This window comes from Sebastes umbrosus, chromosome 2 (assembly GCF_015220745.1).
Source record: "Sebastes umbrosus isolate fSebUmb1 chromosome 2, fSebUmb1.pri, whole genome shotgun sequence".
Taxonomy (NCBI): Eukaryota; Metazoa; Chordata; class Actinopteri; order Perciformes; family Sebastidae; genus Sebastes; species Sebastes umbrosus.
Window position 1 is genome coordinate 2,210,569 of NC_051270.1, and position 21,492 is coordinate 2,232,060.

A 21,492-nucleotide genomic window follows, 5' to 3' on the forward strand; every position below is an offset into this window, starting at 1 on the left:
AGCTTTCAAATACAGACCCCTGCAATCTGATTGGTTACTGCTCTGGGAGGACGCTCATGATTGGCTGACAGCCGATGACGCCATAGGAGCAAGCTGGTGATATATAAATTCAGAAAATAATAGTAAAATAATAAATAAAAATATGTGAACAATTCTAAATACAGCCTAAGATTGTGAAATTAATAATACAAAATATTATTAACATAATAATTATTGTATATAAATAAAGGTGCAATCTGGTGATATTTAAATTCAGAAAATAATAGAAAAATATAAAATAAAAATATATAAATAATAGTGTAATTATTGTTTGGTGGTAGAAGAAGTCCTCAGATAATTTTAAATAAACATATATTTAAATTCTGAAAATAAATAAAAAATAATAAATAAAAATAATAAATAAAAATATATAAATAATAGTGTAATTATTGTTTAGAGGTGGAAGCATATATATAAAACAGTTTTATATTTAAGGGTGGAAGAAGAACTCATCCTTTTAAATAAACACATGAATAGACTCAAATTTTGTAAAATATTTGAACAATAATTTGTGAAATCATTGACGAAATTATCAAAACTCAATTCATTATTATTAATTAGCATAATTAATTATTAATTATTCTTATTGTAATAATAAGTTTTATTTAATGAAATTTAATTTAAAAAATGCCCCTTTTTATATCATGTCACTTTTATATATTATATTTAAATTCAGAAAATAATAGTAAAATAATAAATAAAAATATATAAATAATAGTTTAAATGCAGCCTAAGATTGTGAAATTAATAATAAAAAATATTATTAACATAATAATTATTGTTCATAAATAAAGGTGCAATCTGGTGATATTTAAATTCAGAAAATAATATTAAAATACCTGGAAGAAGGTATAAGACATTTTGAACGGATGAAAATGTGTGATTAATCACGTTTAACTAAGGACAATCATGTGATTAATCGTGATTAAATATTTTAATCGATTGACAGCCCTATCTGTTGGAGATAAAGAGGAGCAGAGAGTTACAGACAGGAAGTCAGAACATATCGAGATGGACCAACATGGTGGTAGTGGCTGGAAGGGAACCAGCAAACTGTGGAAACTCTCGCCAGATTAAAACCAGAACTTGGCGTTCCTTCACCAGATTTCACAATGGCAGCAGCGGCACAAACTTTCTCATTTTACAGCTAAACCGTGCACTACAAGATGATTCTGAGAACATCTGAGGAGAGAAATAGACATTAACGTAACATAATATTGATTCATATTTGATCAGCGCTGCCTAGTTTGACCGTTTGGTCAGAGTTCAGAGTGATTGACAGCCGGCTCTCATAGACGGCAGCTGGACAGCAGACCTCAGATCAGCTCTTACTGCTTGTTTTCCTCCGGTCTGTGAAATCTTGCAGATGCCGTTAGGAGCACCGGAGGACACAGAGGAACATGATGTTTTTCAGGTTACCTGTTTCATGTACTACTGTCACGATATAGCGACCGTTTTATAAAAATAACTTTTTAAAATCATATTTGCTCCAATCTCGCTTACTTCATCTTTAAGGTTAGACACTGACCTTGAATAGTTAAGATTAGGATAGGTCGTCTGACAGTGAGTCTTGTGAGAGTTGTTGCAGATTTCAGATCAGATTTTGCAATTTGCTGGCTCCGTTCAAGATACGAGCGTTTTTGGTTTTGGTCTTTTCATTGGATTTGTTGACAATAATAAAAATATAGAATAGAACCAGCCACATCTGTGACAGACTCTAATATGAATGTTGAACGTCAACATCCAGCCGACCTCCAAACATTCTCAGGAAACAAGAGTCACAAAGAAACTTTATATAGTTTTCAAGTATTCAAAACTGTTAAATAAGTACAAGATGTGTTCACATGATTTACATATCGGACAATATATGCACTGTCCATTTTTAATTCTCTTTACGTTTTTCCCACTACCCACGCAACACGCTAAAATGTCCGCAAACTATTCACATTTGTTTTGCTCTTTTTTTTTTTTTTCTTTTTAACTTTTTGAATCAATTGGAAATCTTGACAGCTGTCTATTGGACAAAGACCACACAGACGGTACACCTGGAACAGTTTACAGTGTAGGATGGGAGACGTCCGACGACGGGGGAAGGACAGACTGAGCCAGGTTGAGAACGGTGATTAGCTGCTGGTGATATGAACAGTACATATTTTAAACACAAGGAGAAGTGGGGTTAACATTCAATCTCAGTTGATCCCTTGATTCTATTGGACAGTTCATTTATAATCCACACAAAACAAAAATTAAATAATATACAGAAGGACTGACTTGTGTTGAAGTGTTTTTCACGGGGCAGCAGATGGCTCAGCATCGTCACTCTTCATTGATTAGTTAGAAATTTGGTCTAAATGTGTCGGAAAGCTCTTTGTTAAGGCACCTAATGCTGTTGGATAGACAGTTTTTCTATGTGATTTTTTTTACAAACTAAAAAAAACAAGCACCTGTAAATAAAACAACTTAAATAAGCTACAGACACAACTCATAAAACGTGTATTACTGATGTAAAAAAAACATGTATTTCTACAGAATTCTTGGGCCTGTTGACGTTAATGCTGCCACCATCCACCAGTTAAAGAGTTACACAGGACAAACAAAGATGGTGAGGAAATAAAAGTAGCACCATAGAGAAAATAATACACGACTCTACGCTAGTTTCAGACAACGTGATGTTTACTCCCCAAACTCTAGTGTCGATGTTACAAAAAAAATCTGATTAGGTAAATAAAAAGTGGAAAAAGAATGTTGAGCTGAGGGACGCGAGTCTTTCTGTACATTACTTTTCATGATTACAGATTTAGGTAGTTTTTAATGTATGGATTTGGTTTGATTTAACGTTGAACTACCACGTTGTGCCATGTTACCATTATACAGCAGCTCCAACACTTATTGTTCTGGACTGATTATAAAAACCTTTGTGTGCTTTTATTTCTTGGAACTCTGCAGCTTAATTAACGTAATTTATTTACAGCGCTCTGGAGAGAAAAAACAAACAAACATTGTGCAACTCCATTAAAATGTGTGACGACTGCAGGCAAACTAAACACACACTGTAGTTCCACACATGCATATTGTTACGTTTCAGTATGAAAACTTAAAAGATTATTGTGTCAGTGGTCTGCAGCACATTAACTTTTGGTGCATGTTAAAGGGGCTGTATGGAAGTTTTTACACGTATAAACAGTTTTTTATTGCCAATGTGTGAACAGGTTGTAACCTAAAAAATGAGACCGTCAGCAACTTTCTGGGTTTCCTCCATCAGCCTGTAGACTGCTTTTAATATTAAAAATGCGGCATCGGATGTGATGTCATTATGCGCTCACAAGTGCCTTTATTTTCAGCTCCACTTACAGGGCTAACAGTGTGCAACCAGAGCTAATGTTCAGTTAGAAATGGAGTCCGCTAATGCCAAAAAAACGACCAGCCAAACGCTCCGAATCGTACTCGGGCACGGTTCGTCGATCCGTACTCAAGTGAAAAGGTGGTCTGGAGAACGGTTCATGTGTACTCGCATCAGGTGTGGAAGCCAACTGTATCAAAACACGGAAGTGGACTGGTAGTTATCGTGAGTAACGTTAGCAGTCAGCGAGTAGTTTTGAAAGGACAGGATTTTTTCAACGCCACCGGTCTCCTCCGAAATCTGCGCACAGCATGTGCCGATCTAATCCTCTGAACTGCACGGCCGTGGATGATAAAGCAGGAAAGCCGGCGAGAGGTTCCTTAAAATATAGACAATAGTATGCGATGGGGTTGAGCGATGTTTGTTATTTTATTTAGCTGATTTAATGGTCTGCCTCCTTAGAACGAGAGCTGCTCAGCAGAGGTTAACAGTGTAGAGTCGGCATATTTTCACATCAAACTTGGTGAAATAAGAGATTTTTTTTGGCCAAACAGAGTTGGTGACAGTTGGGAAGAGTAACGACGACGGTTTCGTTGAGTTTTATTTTGTTTCTCTCAAGTTTCTATGAAGTGTTTTACGATGCTCCGCCGCTAAAACAGCTGATTTCAACATATAAAAATACATGTGGATGATGACGCAAGTGTACTCGGGTATGGAACAACTTTACTAATGTGAAAGCTGAGCAGGGGGGGAATGTGGAGAGACAATCGTACTCGGGCACGGTACGGAGCAATCGTACCTAATATGAAAACGCCTTCAGACTCCAACATAAACTCCACAGAAGCACAAAAGTGAAGCCATCTTGCAAAACGTTATGGAATGTTACCCACGTCGGGGCGAAAACTAGGCTCAACATCAACCGGGCCTTTGATTCATGAAGGGACGTTTGTTTGGTAAGCTAACATCACTGCCAAGCTTTAAATCTAAAGAGATATTGTTGTTTTAGCTGCTAATGTTGCTAACGATGTTGCTGACTGTCGTTGACTTAACGGCCGCAGGTGTCACTGTTAACAAGCTGTTTGTGATTCTTCCATAGAGCCCCTTTAAATACATAACATATAATACATAAAACTGTCTGCTCTTTCTATGTTGAGTCATAAAGGTTTAACATGATTGAACTCTACAGAGAGACACATGATTTAACTTACACAGTAAATAATGTTGGTAATGAATGAGATTCAAGTGGTTGTTTAGCAGGAGAACTAACTGGGATAATGACAACATGGCACCCTGAATCCAAATGAACCGACTGACTGATCTTTTATAATGCCTCTGGACCAACCACACCACGCTGTGCGTTCAGCGCGGGTTTTCGCCACACAAAAGTTACAAACTATGAGACAGAAATCAAAAGTTCAATAAAAACCTGCCTATGAGACAGAGGGGATAGTCACCATACTGTACACTTTCTACAATATCCATGTCCATTATGAATATAACAAGTGCATTCACTTAAAGGAAGAGTTGAACTTAAAACAAATTCTCGTTTTTCACTTAATATCCAGTCAGATTATTCAGAAACTATGAAGAGATAAATTGGCAAATTCCTGCAGTTTACAGTTAGCATAGTGTGCAGATTAAGTGCCAGAGAAATGGACTAAGTGAGTAAACTTAATTTGTTTTTATAAGAACATAAGTGAAGAACAGATTTGTTTTAGGTCAACACCTTTTAGTAACGTTCATTCTTAATTTTTCAGCAATTCTTTTTGTTTTTAAATTACTGTACTTCTTTTACATCAACACAACAGTTGATTAGCGAGTCATCTTTATTTACAGGTGGAGGTGGGAGTGATGAGCTCCACACAGCTTATGCATTGAGCCTCAGAGACTGATCCTCTCTCCTCCTGGAGGAGATATCGATGTCTATGGAGTCTTTGCCCACAATGAGTCGGAGGCGCTTTGCTGGAGGAAGAGGAATGAAATCGTCATCGAACTCATTGTCAAAGTAGTCATCGTCGTCATCCTCCTCCTCCTCCTCATCGTCCTCGTCCTCGTCGTCGTCGTCGTCCTCGTCAGACGACGGCTCCGCCAGCACCTTTTGGGTCCGATGTCCACCATTCCTGGCCTCCAGACTCTGGCCCATGTCCCCATTATAGGACATCTGGTCCGCCTTTGTCTGGGATATTCTGCGTGCGTCGTCCTCTCTCTTCAGCTGGATCTTCAGCTTGGTAGAGTTGCTGTGGACCACGGGAGCATAGCCGTTATTCAGTTTGGCGATGTACGAGCTGCCTTTGTCCTTGTCGTGGTCCTTGCTGAACTTGATGCTGATTTTGCTGGAAGAGGCCGAGTTGACCGTAGAGGCAGAAAGGTTGGAGGAGCCAATGGGGTCGTTGGCGTCATTGGTCTTGCTACTGCTGCTGTCCCTCCGCCGGCGGAGCGTCAGTTTGGGGATGCCCGTGTTGTTCTCCAGGATCAGCTGAGCGTCGTATCGCGTGATCTGACGCTTCTTCTTCCCCTTGTCCTGTGACCGGCAGCTACTCTTACTCTTTTCCCTGCGGAGGGACTTGCTGCCATTGGAAACCCCGTTGTAGTCCCTGTGCCGGTCGGCGAAGCTCAGCAGCACGTTACCACAGTCTGAGAAGTTGGCAGCGTGGCCAGCAGCCACCGGCATGAACGGCTCGCCGTACGAGTCCTCGCATTTAATCGTCCGCTCGGTCCTGAGCCGTGTCGGCCGTTTCCGCCTGCTGCACGAGCTTCTTCTGGAATAGCCGGCGTCTAAAGCCGGCTGCTCCAGTCCGACGCCGTGGCGGAGGTACTCCTCCATGTCGGCGGGTTCCGTCTTAATGACCACTCCACCAGGGACTGGGCTCAAGCCGTCCATAGCGCTGGGCTCCAGCTTAACGCCGGCTGCTGTTGTTTCCTGGGCTTTTACAAGGGTCCTTGTGGACCTGCGAGTCCTGTACGTGGAACACTGGCTGCCCTCGCTGCCTTGCACGTGTGGTAGATTGCCGTTTTCCTTGGCAGCGTGACGGGTGAGGCAGCCCCGCTGGCCCAACGCCTGCTGCACCAGCTCCTGTCCATCCTTCTCCTTCTTCACGGTGACGCCTTTACAGAGCGACACCTTTGAGTCCCTGAGACCCAGCTGGCAAGTCTCTCCTTTGGCCAACGCCTTGGGCTCTGCACCCCTCCTGCGACTCCGCAACTGGACTTTACTTAGTGAAGGCTTGGATTGGGATTTTAGTCTCTTTGGTACCCTGTTATTGTTTACACGACCTTGTTTTGAACATGAGGTAGTAAGGGCTCTTGACAAAGTCTGTCTGGATTGAGTCCTGTTTTTATACTTCAGGCCAGAAGATGATGTTCGTTTTCTGGCAGCTGGTGGGAAAGAAATAGTTGCACATTACATATTTATGACATTTTCAGAAACCCGCCTACACATGTTGGCTGGGTGATATTTACAAAATAAAATGTGATATTTTTGACTCGGTGCTTCAACATTAGTAATATAACTTCCCTGAGAATGATAGAATAGTTGCTCACGGTGTAAAATATTTAGGGGACTCTTACATTGATGTGTTTTTGGCATTTCCTGAGAGTCACCGTCGGTGTGGGAGCCTACAGAGTGACTATCTGAGCTCCGGTTTCCTTCCCCCAGCTTCTTCAGCCTGTTGAGACGCTTGTCCGTCTCCCGCAACCCGTACTTGCTGTTGATCACCGGCACTTCCACTGGCAGCCCAGCTTTGGATTTGAAAGCACCCGTGCCCCGTCTGCACAACAACAACGAAATAAAAGAATAGATAAAACATCCCTGAAAAGTTGAGTGAAGAAATTGCAATAATTTAGCGTTACTTCTGAGTGAATAATACTGTGTAAAGTAGTGTTGTCACAATACCAAAATGTCGACACTGATACTGAAACGATATCACGGCAAAAATATAAAACATCAAGAAAAGTAATGGAATAATAGATGACAGCACATGGAACAAATCATTTCTTTATTAATTAAAAAAGAAAAAAGGGTATTGCAATAATCTGATGTCCCCTATACTTACGTTTGGGATTTATTTGATAGTTAACTTTATATTTGCATTTATATTTGACAAATGGAACAACCTTAATTTCCTGCCAGGGATCAATAAAGTATTTTTGAATCTGATCATTAAACAGTAACAGTTATTAATCAGGCTTTTTTTGTTGTGAAACAGCGCCCCCGCCAGTGCATTAGTAACAGTTAAGGCAGAGAGTGGTACTGCAGCACGGTAGACGGCGAGAGGCTTCCTGTACAAAAACCCACAAAACGATAATAAATTCAGATGAAGTTCTGAGAAGTTGATGAGAGAAAAGCTGATAAAATCAGGAAGACACCACAGCAACTGTAGAAAGAGCTGTGTTGTGTGGAAGTGGTGTGACGAGAGAAAAGAGTCACTCTCACCGGACTGCCTTCCTCTCCATCCATTTCATGTTACAGAGACACACGGTAAAATAATACTTTAACACGTGCTCTTTGGTGGATTGTGTGTTTGCCGAATTACAGGAGATGCTTGGACAGATTAAGAAAAGATGGTGAATCTAATGCTATCGGTACATTTGATCGGTAATTTGAGCCGCGCTGTTATTTCCTTGTTCTGCTGATAGAGACACCAGCTCAGAGCGGGACTGTGCAGCTGGCGAGAGATTCAGGACCTGTTTTAATCTTCACTTGTTGACTCCATCCTCCTGGTCATCACTACAAAGTTAGAACTTCCTGCTCCCGTGGGATCACAATCCTGATGGCGTCCTCTAAAGCAGAGTGCTAAACACACACACCGCCTCGCGGTCGCAAATCGACGCAACTCACAGCTCGTATTAAAACAATCATTCTTAAAGTATCGGTACTAATAAAACAGGGTATCGTACCGTTTTTAACTGCAGTACATCGTGATACATTTCTAGTATTGGTGTAGCATACAACTCTAGTGTAAAGTTCATATTTTCATGTATTTGCTCACACACCTCATGTATCATATTTTAATAGAATTCGTACTAATTAGCCAAACTATGACACCGTCGTCTTAATTAATGTCACATATATAAACTCATACTGTACATCTAACCCCTTCCACACATTCTGTAGAGTGTGTTTGTTGTTACACCTACCGTTCACATGTATAGCATTCACAAAATTCATTGTTTTCCCCAAAAAACCCGTCTCCGTAGTAACATGAGATTTCCTCTCCTGGTTCAATGTCCCTCAGCACCTTCACACAGGCCGTGTCCCGTCCTGTCGATACAAACTAAACAGAAACAATAGAAAGGTGTTTATTTACAGAGATTCCACATTCAACAGAAACTGATCATCCAAGTTTTCTTAAAAGGGATAGTTTTTTTGAAGTGGGGTTTGGTGTTTTGTTGTTGTTGCATCGGAGCCGTTTTGCGAGTACGAGTACATGAGCACAGTATCGGACCCGATACTGGTATCGGGTATCGGTGCATCCCTATATACAACCACACTTCAAAACACCCAAACTATCCCTTTAAGAGACCTTTTAAAGGACCCACCTTGCAGTTTGGTCGACAATCTGAAAAAGGAAGAAAGACATCAAATTAGTATAATTCATCTGATTCAGACACCTCATCTTGTTGTTACAGTACTAATGACACCCGATCACTAGCAGAGCTGGACTGTCATCCAATCGTCATCATGAAGCTCCTCCATGCTTACCGCTCCAACTACACTCTCCTCATGCTCACTCTGTCCCTCCTCAGCTTCCCTGTCACATGTCTGCTCCTCTACCTGGCAGCAGCCATGACAGCCACCTCTCCTCCTTCAAGTTCCACCTGTTGCTGCACAATGTCGGCCCCAAAGTTCCTCAGCCCAACAGCTAAATACCCGGTATGCCAGATTATCAGTCCAGCACTGATCACTAAAACTATAAGGACTAATACCGTGATTGATGAACGCAGCTGGTCCCAGCCAGAGCTGCGCACAGTTCTTGCGGGTTGAGTACATGACGCTGAAGTCATTCTCGCCGTGCCGGAGCAGCATGTTTTCCTCGCTCTCTGAAAGCTCAGCGATGCATCCAACCAGGTACTCGATCTTATCATTCCGTTTCCTGTAAAATAACACAGGGTAGAGAGGTTTGTTACTCACTGCAAAGCAGGCTGCTTCACCTCAGGTCAAAGTGCTTCTTATTCATGCAGTCGTAAAGCTGCCGTGTTTCCTGAACAGACTATATACGTGTAGGCTAGCGCTGTAGCGGTTCATGTATTTGTAACGACCCGTCAAGGTACGGGGGTCACGGTGTGGTGCACACAGCCGCACATAGAATACACCGTATGTACATTGAGGCAAGTAATGCAGAACCAGAGTTCACAAGCACGAGTTCTGCGCGGAAACTTTAAGCCGTTAGCACCATTTGCTGCGGTTAGCACAACACGCTAATTGCTGTGAGTCAGTCACACTATGACGAGGGCAAACAACGGAGCTGGAAGACCCGTCTGCAGGTTCCCCAGAGAGTATAGGAGCTCCGGTGTTTTTTTGACAGCAACCGCCATTTTGGACTGAAAACGCTTATTATATTTAGAATATTTTATCGTTCAACACAGGCCTTTTTGTTAGAATATGACAATAGAAGAGAAATAATATTGTTTTATTTTTGTAAGGCACTTTTTAGGAAGACATTTTACTGGCGTCGCTGGAGTCGCTCTCAGTCCAAAATGGCGGAGGCGTAGCTCTGCTGCTGGGCGCTGATGTTGCAATGGAACGAACAATTGACTTTCACTTCTTGGCAATATACGTTCTTTGAGTTCCCGGTAAGCTACAACGTTAACAGAGATTTATTATTTATTCATTAATTGTGTCGGCGTTGCTCCACCATTGAAGCGTCTGTGAATAGAAACACATCCAACATGCTAACGCACATTCGACAGTGTCACCCAGATGTTCCGATCAACGAGACGAGGAAACACTACACAACCCGCAATTAGTATTTTCAGCGTCACAGCAAAAGAGATGCTTTTCAGTTTTATAGCCTGTTGTGACCTGTTGCCTTTTGGAGAAAGTGTTTGTTCAGCGTTCCTACAGTGTAATACGGAAGTATTTGAAATGTTCCTTATTTTTATAATGAAAATAGTTTATCAAAGTTGCCAGAGGACAAAATGCAACCTCAGTCCCAAGCAGGAGGATTGTCTCCGTCTTTAACACCTGCACTACTTTCTGTTCAACATAAATGAAAACAAACGGATCCTTATCCCGCTGTACCGAACCGTTACACCCCTAGTGCAGGCTAATGCAGTTAATATTCATGCATCAACCCACTAATACACACAGTATAGAACAGTTAAATGCATCTATTAAGTGGGGGCTAATGGGAGTAGCGTGTTGACTAGTGGTGCTGTTATAATCAGAGATAACAGGTGGCAGCGTGTCCTCACCATTCCTTTGTTGCCACAATTTTAGCTCCATTTTGCTCCGATGAATAGCGATTACAAGGGAGAATCTCAAACCCGCTGTCTGTGGCAAACATCCGCAGATACACAAAAACCTGTGCAAAACATAACAAGTTAGTCATCGGATTGTTTGTGATGCTGGCAGAAAAACAAGGGAAGATCTTAGATAATGTTTTTGGTTTTTTTTACATGTTGCTTGAAGAGCTTTTCTTGAGCTTTCGTCTTGTGGACAAAAAGATTTCGGGACCAGTCTCCGGTTGTCAAAGCTCTGAAAGCTTTCTCCAAGTTGTCGTGTTTCTTGAAGCGCTCGATGATCTCCTTCAGCTCCTCTTGTCTTCCCTTAATTGGTCGAAATCTGCGGGGACACATAGGGGAAAGGGAATATATATATATATATATATATATATAGGAAAATCAGAAATACAATACATCTGTCCACATCAATAAGAATGCTTTTATATGACTGTGAAAAGGCTGCAGGACCATTAATTCCATGGTGATAAATCTGCTGACCTGGTGTTCATTTTGTGAGTTTGAAAGCCCAGATATTGATCCAGGATGAGGCCCGTGGTCAGGTCATCATTCTCACACAACTCCTTGGCCGTCATTCCTGAGGAGGGCACATAGCGTTTCTCTGCTTCCAGACTGGCTGCACTAAACCCTGTAAACACAGACAGGTTTTAGTGTGTGTGTGACTGATGAAGAATCTATACATCTGTGAACATAAACTAGTTAAACTCACTGCGGCTACATCTTCTGTTTCTGTTTCTGTTGTGGCGCAAGGACGCCCGCTGTGAGTGCTGAGAGCGAGTCTGGCTCACAGGTTGTTCGCTGGTCAACTTGTTTCCGTGTCGTCTGCCATTCAATACCATGTTCTTGGATTCGCCCAGCCACTTCATGCCCACAAGCCCCCTGGTCCAGTTGCATTTAGTCTACGAGATGAAGAAACACTCTCGAGTGGGGAAGACTGGGGTCTAGAGTTTGAAACCTGGAGGCAGAGCAGAAAAACAACAAACATTACTAGATGCCAAGAAATCTAATTAGTTTACACAGACCGAAGAAATACAAAAAAAAAAAATGAGATGGAAAAGGGCAGGTGGATGTGCTGCCAGCTCAAAGACTGCCAAGAAAAAAAACATACATGCATCAAACGAGATGTATTCATAACATATCAGGGGACAAGAAAGTAAACTTCTCAATTAATTAGGAATACCTTCATAATTATTTGCTCTGTTTACACTTATTAAATTGCATTTTGGTTGTGATCATAAGTGGAGCAGCTTTACATGTAGGTCCGTCAAAGTCAACGCGATAATAACGCAAATTTGTTTTAAAGCAACTCATTTCTTTAACGAATTAATGCAACTTGTGATTTTTAGGTTGTAGTGGGCTCAGTCCATCGGTACCAACCATGTCATACTAGCTTGTCATGAAGGAGGCTAAATAACGCTCCAAACTTACGCTAAGTTTTGGCGAGGAAAAGGTACATTTTAAGGTACATTTTGAACAGATAAATGTGCGATCAATCACGATAAACTATAATGCGATTAATTGCAATTAAATACACTGCACCAAAATGCCTTGAGGACACTACAATAAGTCAATACAATATGTCTCCGACCAGTTTGCAAGACTGTCCAAACAAGCTTCAATTCATGAAGTCAGTTCATAAAGTCTCCACATCTGTCATAATAGCGATGATAATGACGCACATCTTCTGGACTGTTATCTGTGTACATTGAACATATTCTCTATACTTTCTTTATACTGTGAACTTTTGCACATTCCCTGGCCAACATTTTACACATTCTGCACGAAATGTGAATGTGTGCTCTCTCACACACACACTGACGTTGATGTTATTCATGTCTCAATAAAGGATTTTTAATTGACAATCAGAGTGCCTCGGATGTTTTCCAGACTGCCATCCTATACCAAGGACTTCCTTTCAATGTAAGCTAGGCAATCACTGTTTTTTATTGTTATTTGACTTCTTGCTCCATCCTTGAAGAGCACCTGTTTTTAACTTCAACATTACCAACACAGATTATCCTGACCAAGTGTACAGCTCTTTCATTTTAAAAACAGATGTATTGTATATATTTTTTATAATATTTTTTCACATCTTATTCTATTATATTTATGTATCTTGACTGTTGCAGTTGTTTCTTTTATTTTTTATTTTCTCTTACTAAGTTTATTGTTATACACCAAAACATCTTGTATGTGTAAGACTACTTGGCAATACACCTGATTCTGTACTAAAAAAAACAACAACAACAAAAACAACAAAATCAACAACAAAATCAACAACAACGCCAAACAACTTGGACAAAGTGTTGAAGTCTACCGGAGGTCCCAGTCAGTCACAGCGATCACCCAGTAAAACCATTAAAACCTACTACTGGCAGCTGCTGAAGTGCATAATATGACCAGCAATTCATCCAGTGGTGAACTAAGTACATTTACTTAAAAACTATTTTGTCGTACTTGAACTTTACTTTAGTATTTCCATTGTCTGCTACTTTATACTTCTACTCCACTACATTTTAGAGGGAAATATTGTACTTTTTTTACTCCGCTACATTTATTTTAAAGCTTTAGTTACTTTGCAGATTTATATTATTGACGCAAAATATAAATCAACTAATAAAGTTAATAAAATAAAAATATAAAATCAGTATTATTTATAAAAATAAATATAATAATAATAATAATAAAAAGTAATACACTATTATAGACTAAGCCACCCAGCAGTATAAATAATAATTAAAATTAACTCCACCTTTACCAACGGCAACATTCATTGATGAACACATTAATGCAGCAATAATTATAATCCAGTAATAAAATATATGTGATTCTGAAATGGGTCATCCTGCAAAGTGAGTACTTTTACTTTTGATACTTTACTGTTTTAGTCCTGTAATAATCTTGCACATGTTGGATTTTGCACAGCTACACTTGCACATTTATTTATTACCTCAATTTGTTTATTGAAGAACAAAACACTGTATCTTGCACACATTCCTAATGTATATATTATGTTACTGTACACTTGCTAATGTATATAGAGGGTTATTCTATGTTTTTAATCTAGATTTTAATTTAAATCTAATTTAGATTTTTCATGCCAGCTGTACTAGTCGAGTATATTCAGTTTATTCCAGTATTCTTATATTTGGATTCTTGGATAGATTTCTTTTGTGTTGACATGTAAATTGTTTTGTACCATTACTGTACATTGCCTGGATAACCTGCTGCTGTAACACAATAATTTCCCAACTTGGGATCAATAAAGTACATCTATCGATCTATCTATTGATGCTAATACTTTTGTACTTTTACTTACTTACTTTAAGTTTTTGAATGCAAAAACAATGCTTGCAATGCAATGTTTTTTATACTTGTAACAGAGTTTTTTTCCAATGTGGTATTACTACTTTTACTCAAGTAAAAGTTGAGAGTACTTCTTCCACCACTAGGGTTTAAAAACACACACAGAACAACAGTGTTAAAGTTAAAAGTGATCCTGCAGCGCCTCTTAGTGGTAACCCCAAACAACACACTGGCTTACTGTCAAGTGCAACAGCAACGTCTTTGGTTCATCACACATGCACATAAACTATCTCTTTGTTAATTTATGGATCATATCAGTCACGATCACATATTATAATCACATCATGCAATACAATATGTATACTTCTGTCACATGAGTAATGGTGGTGTCCAGATACTTGCGTCGCAGGCAGCATCATCTCAGTTGTACTAATGGATGCATTAAAAAAAAAAAAGCTTCGCATTTGTATCTCTGGAGCTCTGGACGTTAGCTTCACTAAAACCAGCTCAGGAGAGGAAACCCGGAAGGCCACACACACACACACACACACAGGCCCAGACTGTATCAGAGTTATCAATACAGCTCTGCCTTGTTTGCGAACTGTCGCCTCTCCACCTCCACCCACTCCTGTTAGCATGAAGCTAACCACAGCAAGGCGACGCCGAGGAGGGATACTCGGCCGGGCTGCTGCTGGTGCTGTTGGTGGTGGTGGTGGTGGTGGTGGTGCTGCTGCTGGTGCTAGTTGTGGTGGTGTTTGTTAGCTGGTTAGCTGATTAGCTTGCAGCAAACACCGGCAACATGCCACAGCGAGTCAACACCACCCACCAACCCTTAAAAACATGATCCCCATACTTCCACCAGACCTCCAACACAAAGAGCCGATCAGAACAGCAGGGTGGAGACATTTAACCACATCACACCTCAATGCTCCACACATGCTCCATGAAGTAAACATCCAACTAATGAACCCATAACGCCCAACGTTTACTTACTATCTCTATTCAGAGTGCAATATATACATATATATATATACATACATGTGTGGATTATAACACTTGTTAGTTTGTGTTAGCTAGCAGCAAACTAACTTCAGGAGGCTAACTGAGCTCAGCTAACAGCTAACAGCTAACAGCTAACAGCTAACAGTCAACAACACAGTCACATAATAACAGAACACCCGGTACCGTTATCTCACACTAATGAGATTAACATGAGTTACATATGTAACCACCGTAGCGGGGAGTTAGCTGCTCACATGCCCCGCTACGTTACCTGCTCAACCACAGCAGGACCACAGCTAACAGTTAGCATAGGACCACAGGAGTGCTAACAGCTAACAGTTTGCATAGGACCACAGCAGGCTAACAGCTAACAGTTAGCATAGGACCACAGGAGTGCTAACAGCTAACAGTTTGCATAGGACCACAGGAGTGCTAACAGCTAACAGTTTGCATAGGACCACAGCAGGCTAACAGCTAACAGTTAGCATAGGACCACAGCAGGCTAACAGCTAACAGTTAGCATAGGACCACAGCAGGCTAACAGCTAACAGTTTGCATAGGACCACAGCAGGCTAACAGCTAACAGTTAGCATAGGACCACAGCAGGCTAACAGCTAACAGTTAGCATAGGACCACAGCAGGCTAACAGTGTTAGCATAGGACCACAGCAGGCTAACAGTTAGCATAGGACCTCAGCAGTGCTAACAGTGTTAGCATAGGACCACAGCAGGCTAACAGCTAACAGTTAGCATAGGACCTCAGCAGGCTAACAGCAGGCTAACAGTGTTAGCATAGGACCACAACAGTGCTAACAGCTAACAGTGTTAGCATAGGACCACAGCAGGCTAACAGCTAACAGTTAGCATAGGACCTCAGCAGGCTAACAGCAGGCTAACAGTGTTAGCATGGGACCACAGCAGGCTAACAGCTAACAGTTAGCATAGGACCCCAGCAGGCTAACAGTGTTAGCATAGGACCACAGCAGTGCTAACAGCTAACTGTTAGCTGTTAGCATCGGTAGTATGATGGGTTAGCCGTTAGCTAGTTAGCTCACCAGGCTAAATCTACAGCCACAGCAGGCTAGCAGCTAAAGTTAGCATAGGACCACAGCAGGCTAACAGCTAACAGTGTTAGCATCAGCAGGCTAACAGAGTTAGCATCAGCAGGCTAACAGCTAACAGTGTTAGCATCAGCAGGCTAACAGTGTTAGCATCAGCAGGCTAACAGTGTTAGCATCAGCAGGCTAACAGCTAACAGAGTTAGCATCAGCAGGCTAACAGCTAACAGTGTTAGCATCAGCAGGCTAACAGCTAACAGAGTTAGCATCAGCAGGCTAACAGCTAGCAGAGTTAGCATCAGCAGGCTAACAGCAGTGCTAACTGTTAGCATGGGTAGTTTGATGTGTTAGCCGTTAGCCTGTTAGCTCACCAGGCTAAATCTATCATTTGTAAGCGAATTAAAAGTTGGTTATTGCTCCGTTACCCGGGCAGAGCCGCTCTACTGCAGGGACCGGGGCCGGCAGAGTGATCAGCGGCTCGGTTCCGCTGGTATCGATCCGGATCGATGGTAGATGTAGCTGTTAGCTGTTAGTTGTCTCGTTGTTCGGTTTAATGTCTGGAGTCTCAGTCTTCATCACAATCAGGACAAACACTGAATATACTCACCACGGAGCTGCACTACCACACCTCCACCAGCTAGTACTCCTGCTGACTGATCCACAGCGACTCCTCGAAACACCAAACCAAACATTTATCTCAGGAAACACATTTATTATTTTATTTTTTTTAGAAACTAACATTAAAATTCAAGATGGCGGAGAGAGAGAAGGGCCGCAGCACCGCCATGAGCTCCACATGAGCGGATCCATCCGAGAGAAAGTAGATCCGACGGACGGGATAACGCAGCCGCTCGTCCTCCGGTGGGACCGGAATGAGGAACAACTTCTCCGGTTTACCGGCGGAAACTTTACACGTTGAACTGGTGCCGACTTTTAGTTGCTTTGTTTTTTAAAAAAGATGTCGAATATCTTAGTTTGTGCCAGGACTTGTCGGATGTACACAAAAAGTAGTGCTGCATAAACAAACCTCTTTACGCTTCCTACAGAACCAGAGAACCCAGCGGTTAGTGGGCAGAACACTGAGAGGTTCCTCACAGAACCTCAGCAGAACCAGGGAACTTAGAACCAAAGACTTCTTCCTTGTTGATGCTTTGTTGTTAGTCGGTCCCTCCTCTTCACTCTTCACCTGTTAAAGAGGATGTTCCTCAGTTCTCTGCAGAACCAGAACGAGGTTCCAGCCGGATGGAACGTTGTTTGTTAATTGTTCCACATCACTGATTTATTATCTGGCATTCACTTAATGAGTTGGTTTGTTATTAAAGGGAATATTACCCACAATATTAATACAAATAAATTAAAAATTAGGATTCATTCTTGCGCCATATTATATTATTATTGTTTCAGTTAGTAGTCACCATAATAATTATTATTATTATTATAATAATAACTATTATTAATATTATCATTGTTTTATATTATTATTGTTTCAGTTAGTAGTCATCATAATAATAATTATTATTATTATAATAATAACTATTATTAATATTATCATTGTTTTATATTATTATTGTTTCAGTTAGTAGTCATCATAATAATAATTATTATTATCATAATAATAACTATTATTAATATTATCATTGTTTTATATTATTATTGTTTCAGTTAGTAGTCACCATAATAATTATTATTATTATTATAATAATAACTATTATTAATATTATCATTGTTTTATATTATTATTGTTTCAGTTAGTAGTCATCATAATAATAATTATTATTATCATAATAATAACTATTATTAATATTATCATTGTTTTATATTATTATTGTTTCAGTTAGTAGTCATCATAATAATAATTATTATTATTATAATAATAACTATTATTAATATTATCATTGTTTTATATTATTATTGTTTCAGTTAGTAGTCATCATAATAATAATTATTATTATCATAATAATAACTATTATTAATATTATCATTGTATTATATTATTATTGTTTCAGTTAGTAGTCATCATAATAATAATTATTATTATTATTATTATAATAACTATTATTAATATTATCATTGTTTTATATTATTATTGTTTCAGTTAGTAGTCATCATAATAATTATTATTATTATTATAATAATAACTATTATTAATATTATCATTGTTTTATATTATTTTCGTTATTATAACTTAGCAATACTACAGTGTAAAAAAAATACAAAAACTCATGCATTCAAACTTTAAAAGTACAAAAGTATTAGCATCAAAATATACTTAAAGTACCAAAAGTAAAAGTACTCATGATGCAGAACAACAATAATAATAACATTAATAATAACAACAGTAATATGTTATTATTATTACCTAGTAATACTACAGTGAAAACAATCCTTAAAAAATCCTGCATTCAAAATTGAACTTAAGTAAAAGTACAAAAACATCAAAATATGTATTATATTAGCTGATTTTAATTACTTTATATACTGCTGAGTAGCTTAGCCTATATTAATACATAATAATTTCTTAGTTGACATATATTTAAAATAAAAATATAAATATAAACATATATATATATATATTGTTTCTGGAATGTAACTAAAGTTTTGAAATAAATGTAATGGAGTGAAAATACAATATATGCATTGAAAATGTAGTGAAATAGAAGTATAAATTAACATAAAATGGAAATACTAAAGTTAAGTACAAGTACAGTACTTGAGTAAATGTACTCAGGTACTTTCCACCACTGATTCTATCATTGTGTGACATTTGTGATATCATCATGTAATAAATATTAAAATAAACTAACATTATACATGCATTATAGACCTTTGACTATTTAAATTGAACATGCAGTTTGCAGAAATGACAGATAAGAAAGAAGATAATGACTTAGCTCATCTTGTTCTGTTTCTGATGTTTCCATAGAGAACAATAACATCATATATATAATAGTACTACGCCCACCTGACACCTGCTGCACAATAATATACATATACATATACATATAGTACGTGACTGATTTCACAAAGATTTATATTTCATTATTTGACCATTTCCATTAAAGTTACAATAAAATTACCAGCAGATCTGCTGGTAAATCTGTGTCTTTCTCATCAGGGTGAATAGTGAGGTTAAAGGTTAAAGGTTAAAGTTTCAGAGAAAAGGAAAACAACAGACTGGACACAGTAGCAGAGGAAAGTACTCACATACAACAAGAAGTAATCAAGTAATTCTACAATCGGTACATACAACAAAAAGTCCCCACATCGCTTCAGATCGAAGCAAAGTTATGAAGTTATGACAAAATATAAATAAAAACAAAATCATTTTTTAAAGAACAAACATAAAACTACAGATATTAAACCTTGTTGGTCCAAACAAAATGAGTAAATAAATTATTTATGGAACGTATGGAATTTATTTTTAATTATAATTTAAAACATTTAAGCTTTTTTTGTCACATGTGTCCGCTGGTGTCTTAACATGTTTTTCATAATAAAACACCAAATTGTTTGGGTTTGTTAAATAAAAAACCTGAAAACATTAAATAATTTGATCCATAAAATCTGCGACAAATTTGGAGCAGCCTTTACATTTTTCCTTCTTTCTTTTTACTGTGTTTAATATTGACATTGAATGATGCTTTGAACATCTATTAAAGCCTAATTATGTTGCAATGTTTTGTGTTTTGTTCAGTTTGCATGAATCATATGTTCCTCTGATAGAAACAATAAATATAAAACTAAGAAAAATACTTCCTGCAGTGTGTTTCTGTACGACTGTAAGTTCAGCATTTTATAGGTCACACATAAAAATAAAGCACCACTTTAGTTCTTTATTGAACTTTTCTTATTATTCTTTACTGGCAAATCAACTGTTAATAGCAATTTGTTTTGGAGTTTCATAACATTAAATACATGAAACAGAATTGCATTGATTTCAGACGTCAACAACAAACTCCTGCAAACACTACAATAAATGAACAAGATGTTGAGATTGTTGAATTTTACGAGTATTTGGTTCATCATAATTGACGATAAGTTGACCTTTGAGAGGAACACAGATATGCTGTGTGAGAAAAGCCAGCAGCGTCTCTTTTGTTTGAGGAAGCTAGCCAAGTTTCAGGTTGAGAAATCCCTGATGACACTGTTTCATAAATCCTTTATTGAGTCAGTTTACACTTTTGCTTTTATTTGCTGGTATGCATCCCTTAACCTCAAACAGAAAAACTCATTAACAGGGGTGATAAAAATCAGCAGCAAAATCATCGGCACTCAGCAGAAATGTCTGATCTGAATTGTCCAACAAACAGCTGATAAAGAAAGCAGAATCCATCATTTCAGACAGTACCCATGCGCTGCATTCAGAATTTAAGTTTCTGCCCTCTGGTTCCTGCCTCAGACAACCATTAGTCAAAACTATCCGATATAAATTCTCTTTCATAACCTCGGCCATTTCACTGCTCAACTCTGTAAAGTAGAAGTGGTATCAGCACATCAACCGAAGCCTGTTCTTCTGTTCTTGTCATTATCTTATATGGTAATATTGTAAGTCTTTTAACATTTTTGTACTTCAAGGTTTCACCTTTTTTCAGTGTTTTAGTATGTGGGAATGTACAGTATGTGTATATTGTCTTATTGTGATGAGATGTTGATGTTGTTGTTGTTTGCTACTGCGGCAAAACCAATTGCCCCTCGGGGACAAATAAAGGTCTTGAACTTGAACTAGAAAGAACCCAAGTATATTAACTGTACTGTACATAATTACCCATGTCCAATGTATATCTATTCAGTATTTATTTCTTTGCACCATTTGTATAGCGTACAACTTACAGAACACTTGACTTGTATATAGACGTTTTATTTCTTACTTTATTCATCACTTGCTTTATTTATATCATTTTTATATATACATATTTTTCCACTACAAGTAAAAGGCCTGCGTTCAAAACCTCACTTAAGTAAAATTCTGTAAGTATTATCATCAAAATGTACTTGAGGTAAAAGTAGTGATTGTGCAGTACAATGTTCCCTGTCAGTGTTTTCATATTAAGATATTTTCCTCAGGAGTAGGAGGAGACCACTTTTATCAATTTTTCGGAATGCAACATAGAGTTGTGCATTTTGTCTGTTTGTGTTTAAGTTACAGACTTTATTTAAACTTTAAATGGGTCACAAAACTTTGAACTATTAAACTTGTATTCAACTTTTTGAATTATCACAGTTTAAAGGTCCCATATCAGCTCATTTTCAGGTTCTTACTTGTATTTTGTGTTTCTACTAGAAACAT

General features: G+C 38.6%; 1 protein-coding gene across 5 annotated transcripts; it reads right to left on the minus strand.

The window, feature by feature from the left end:
- Window positions 1-1,812: 1,812 nt before the first annotated feature.
- kmt5b (lysine methyltransferase 5B) lies at window positions 1,813-17,427 on the minus strand. Of its 5 annotated transcripts, none has more exons than XM_037792796.1 (10): window positions 17,233-17,427; window positions 11,550-11,795; window positions 11,321-11,468; window positions 10,997-11,162; window positions 10,793-10,902; window positions 9,305-9,471; window positions 8,918-8,937; window positions 8,516-8,652; window positions 6,947-7,146; window positions 1,813-6,754 (listed from the first exon to the last, which is right to left on the minus strand). In XM_037792796.1, exons 2-10 carry the CDS (start codon window positions 11,704-11,706, stop codon window positions 5,247-5,249), a joined length of 2,613 nt encoding a protein of 870 aa, XP_037648724.1. In that variant the 5' UTR covers window positions 11,707-11,795; window positions 17,233-17,427; the 3' UTR covers window positions 1,813-5,246. The 5 variants fall into 5 exon arrangements, with proteins under 5 accessions (XP_037648724.1, XP_037648733.1, XP_037648708.1 ...); XM_037792805.1 differs by lacking the exon at window positions 17,233-17,427 and adding an exon at window positions 16,945-17,184; XM_037792780.1 differs by lacking the exon at window positions 17,233-17,427 and adding an exon at window positions 16,813-16,950.
- Window positions 17,428-21,492: the final 4,065 nt, after the last annotated feature.

Coding starts and splice junctions, on each gene's coding strand:
- kmt5b (XM_037792796.1), bottom strand. CDS start 11,706: ATGAAGTGGCTGGGCGAATCCAAGAACATGGTATTGAATGGCAGACGA. Junction 11,163..11,320: donor ACTCACAAAATGAACACCAG/GTCAGCAGATTT, acceptor GTGTCCCCGCAG/ATTTCGACCAATTAAGGGAA. Junction 7,147..8,515: donor GAATGCTATACATGTGAACG/GTAGGTGTAACA, acceptor GTTGTTGTGCAG/ACGGGGCACGGGTGCTTTCA.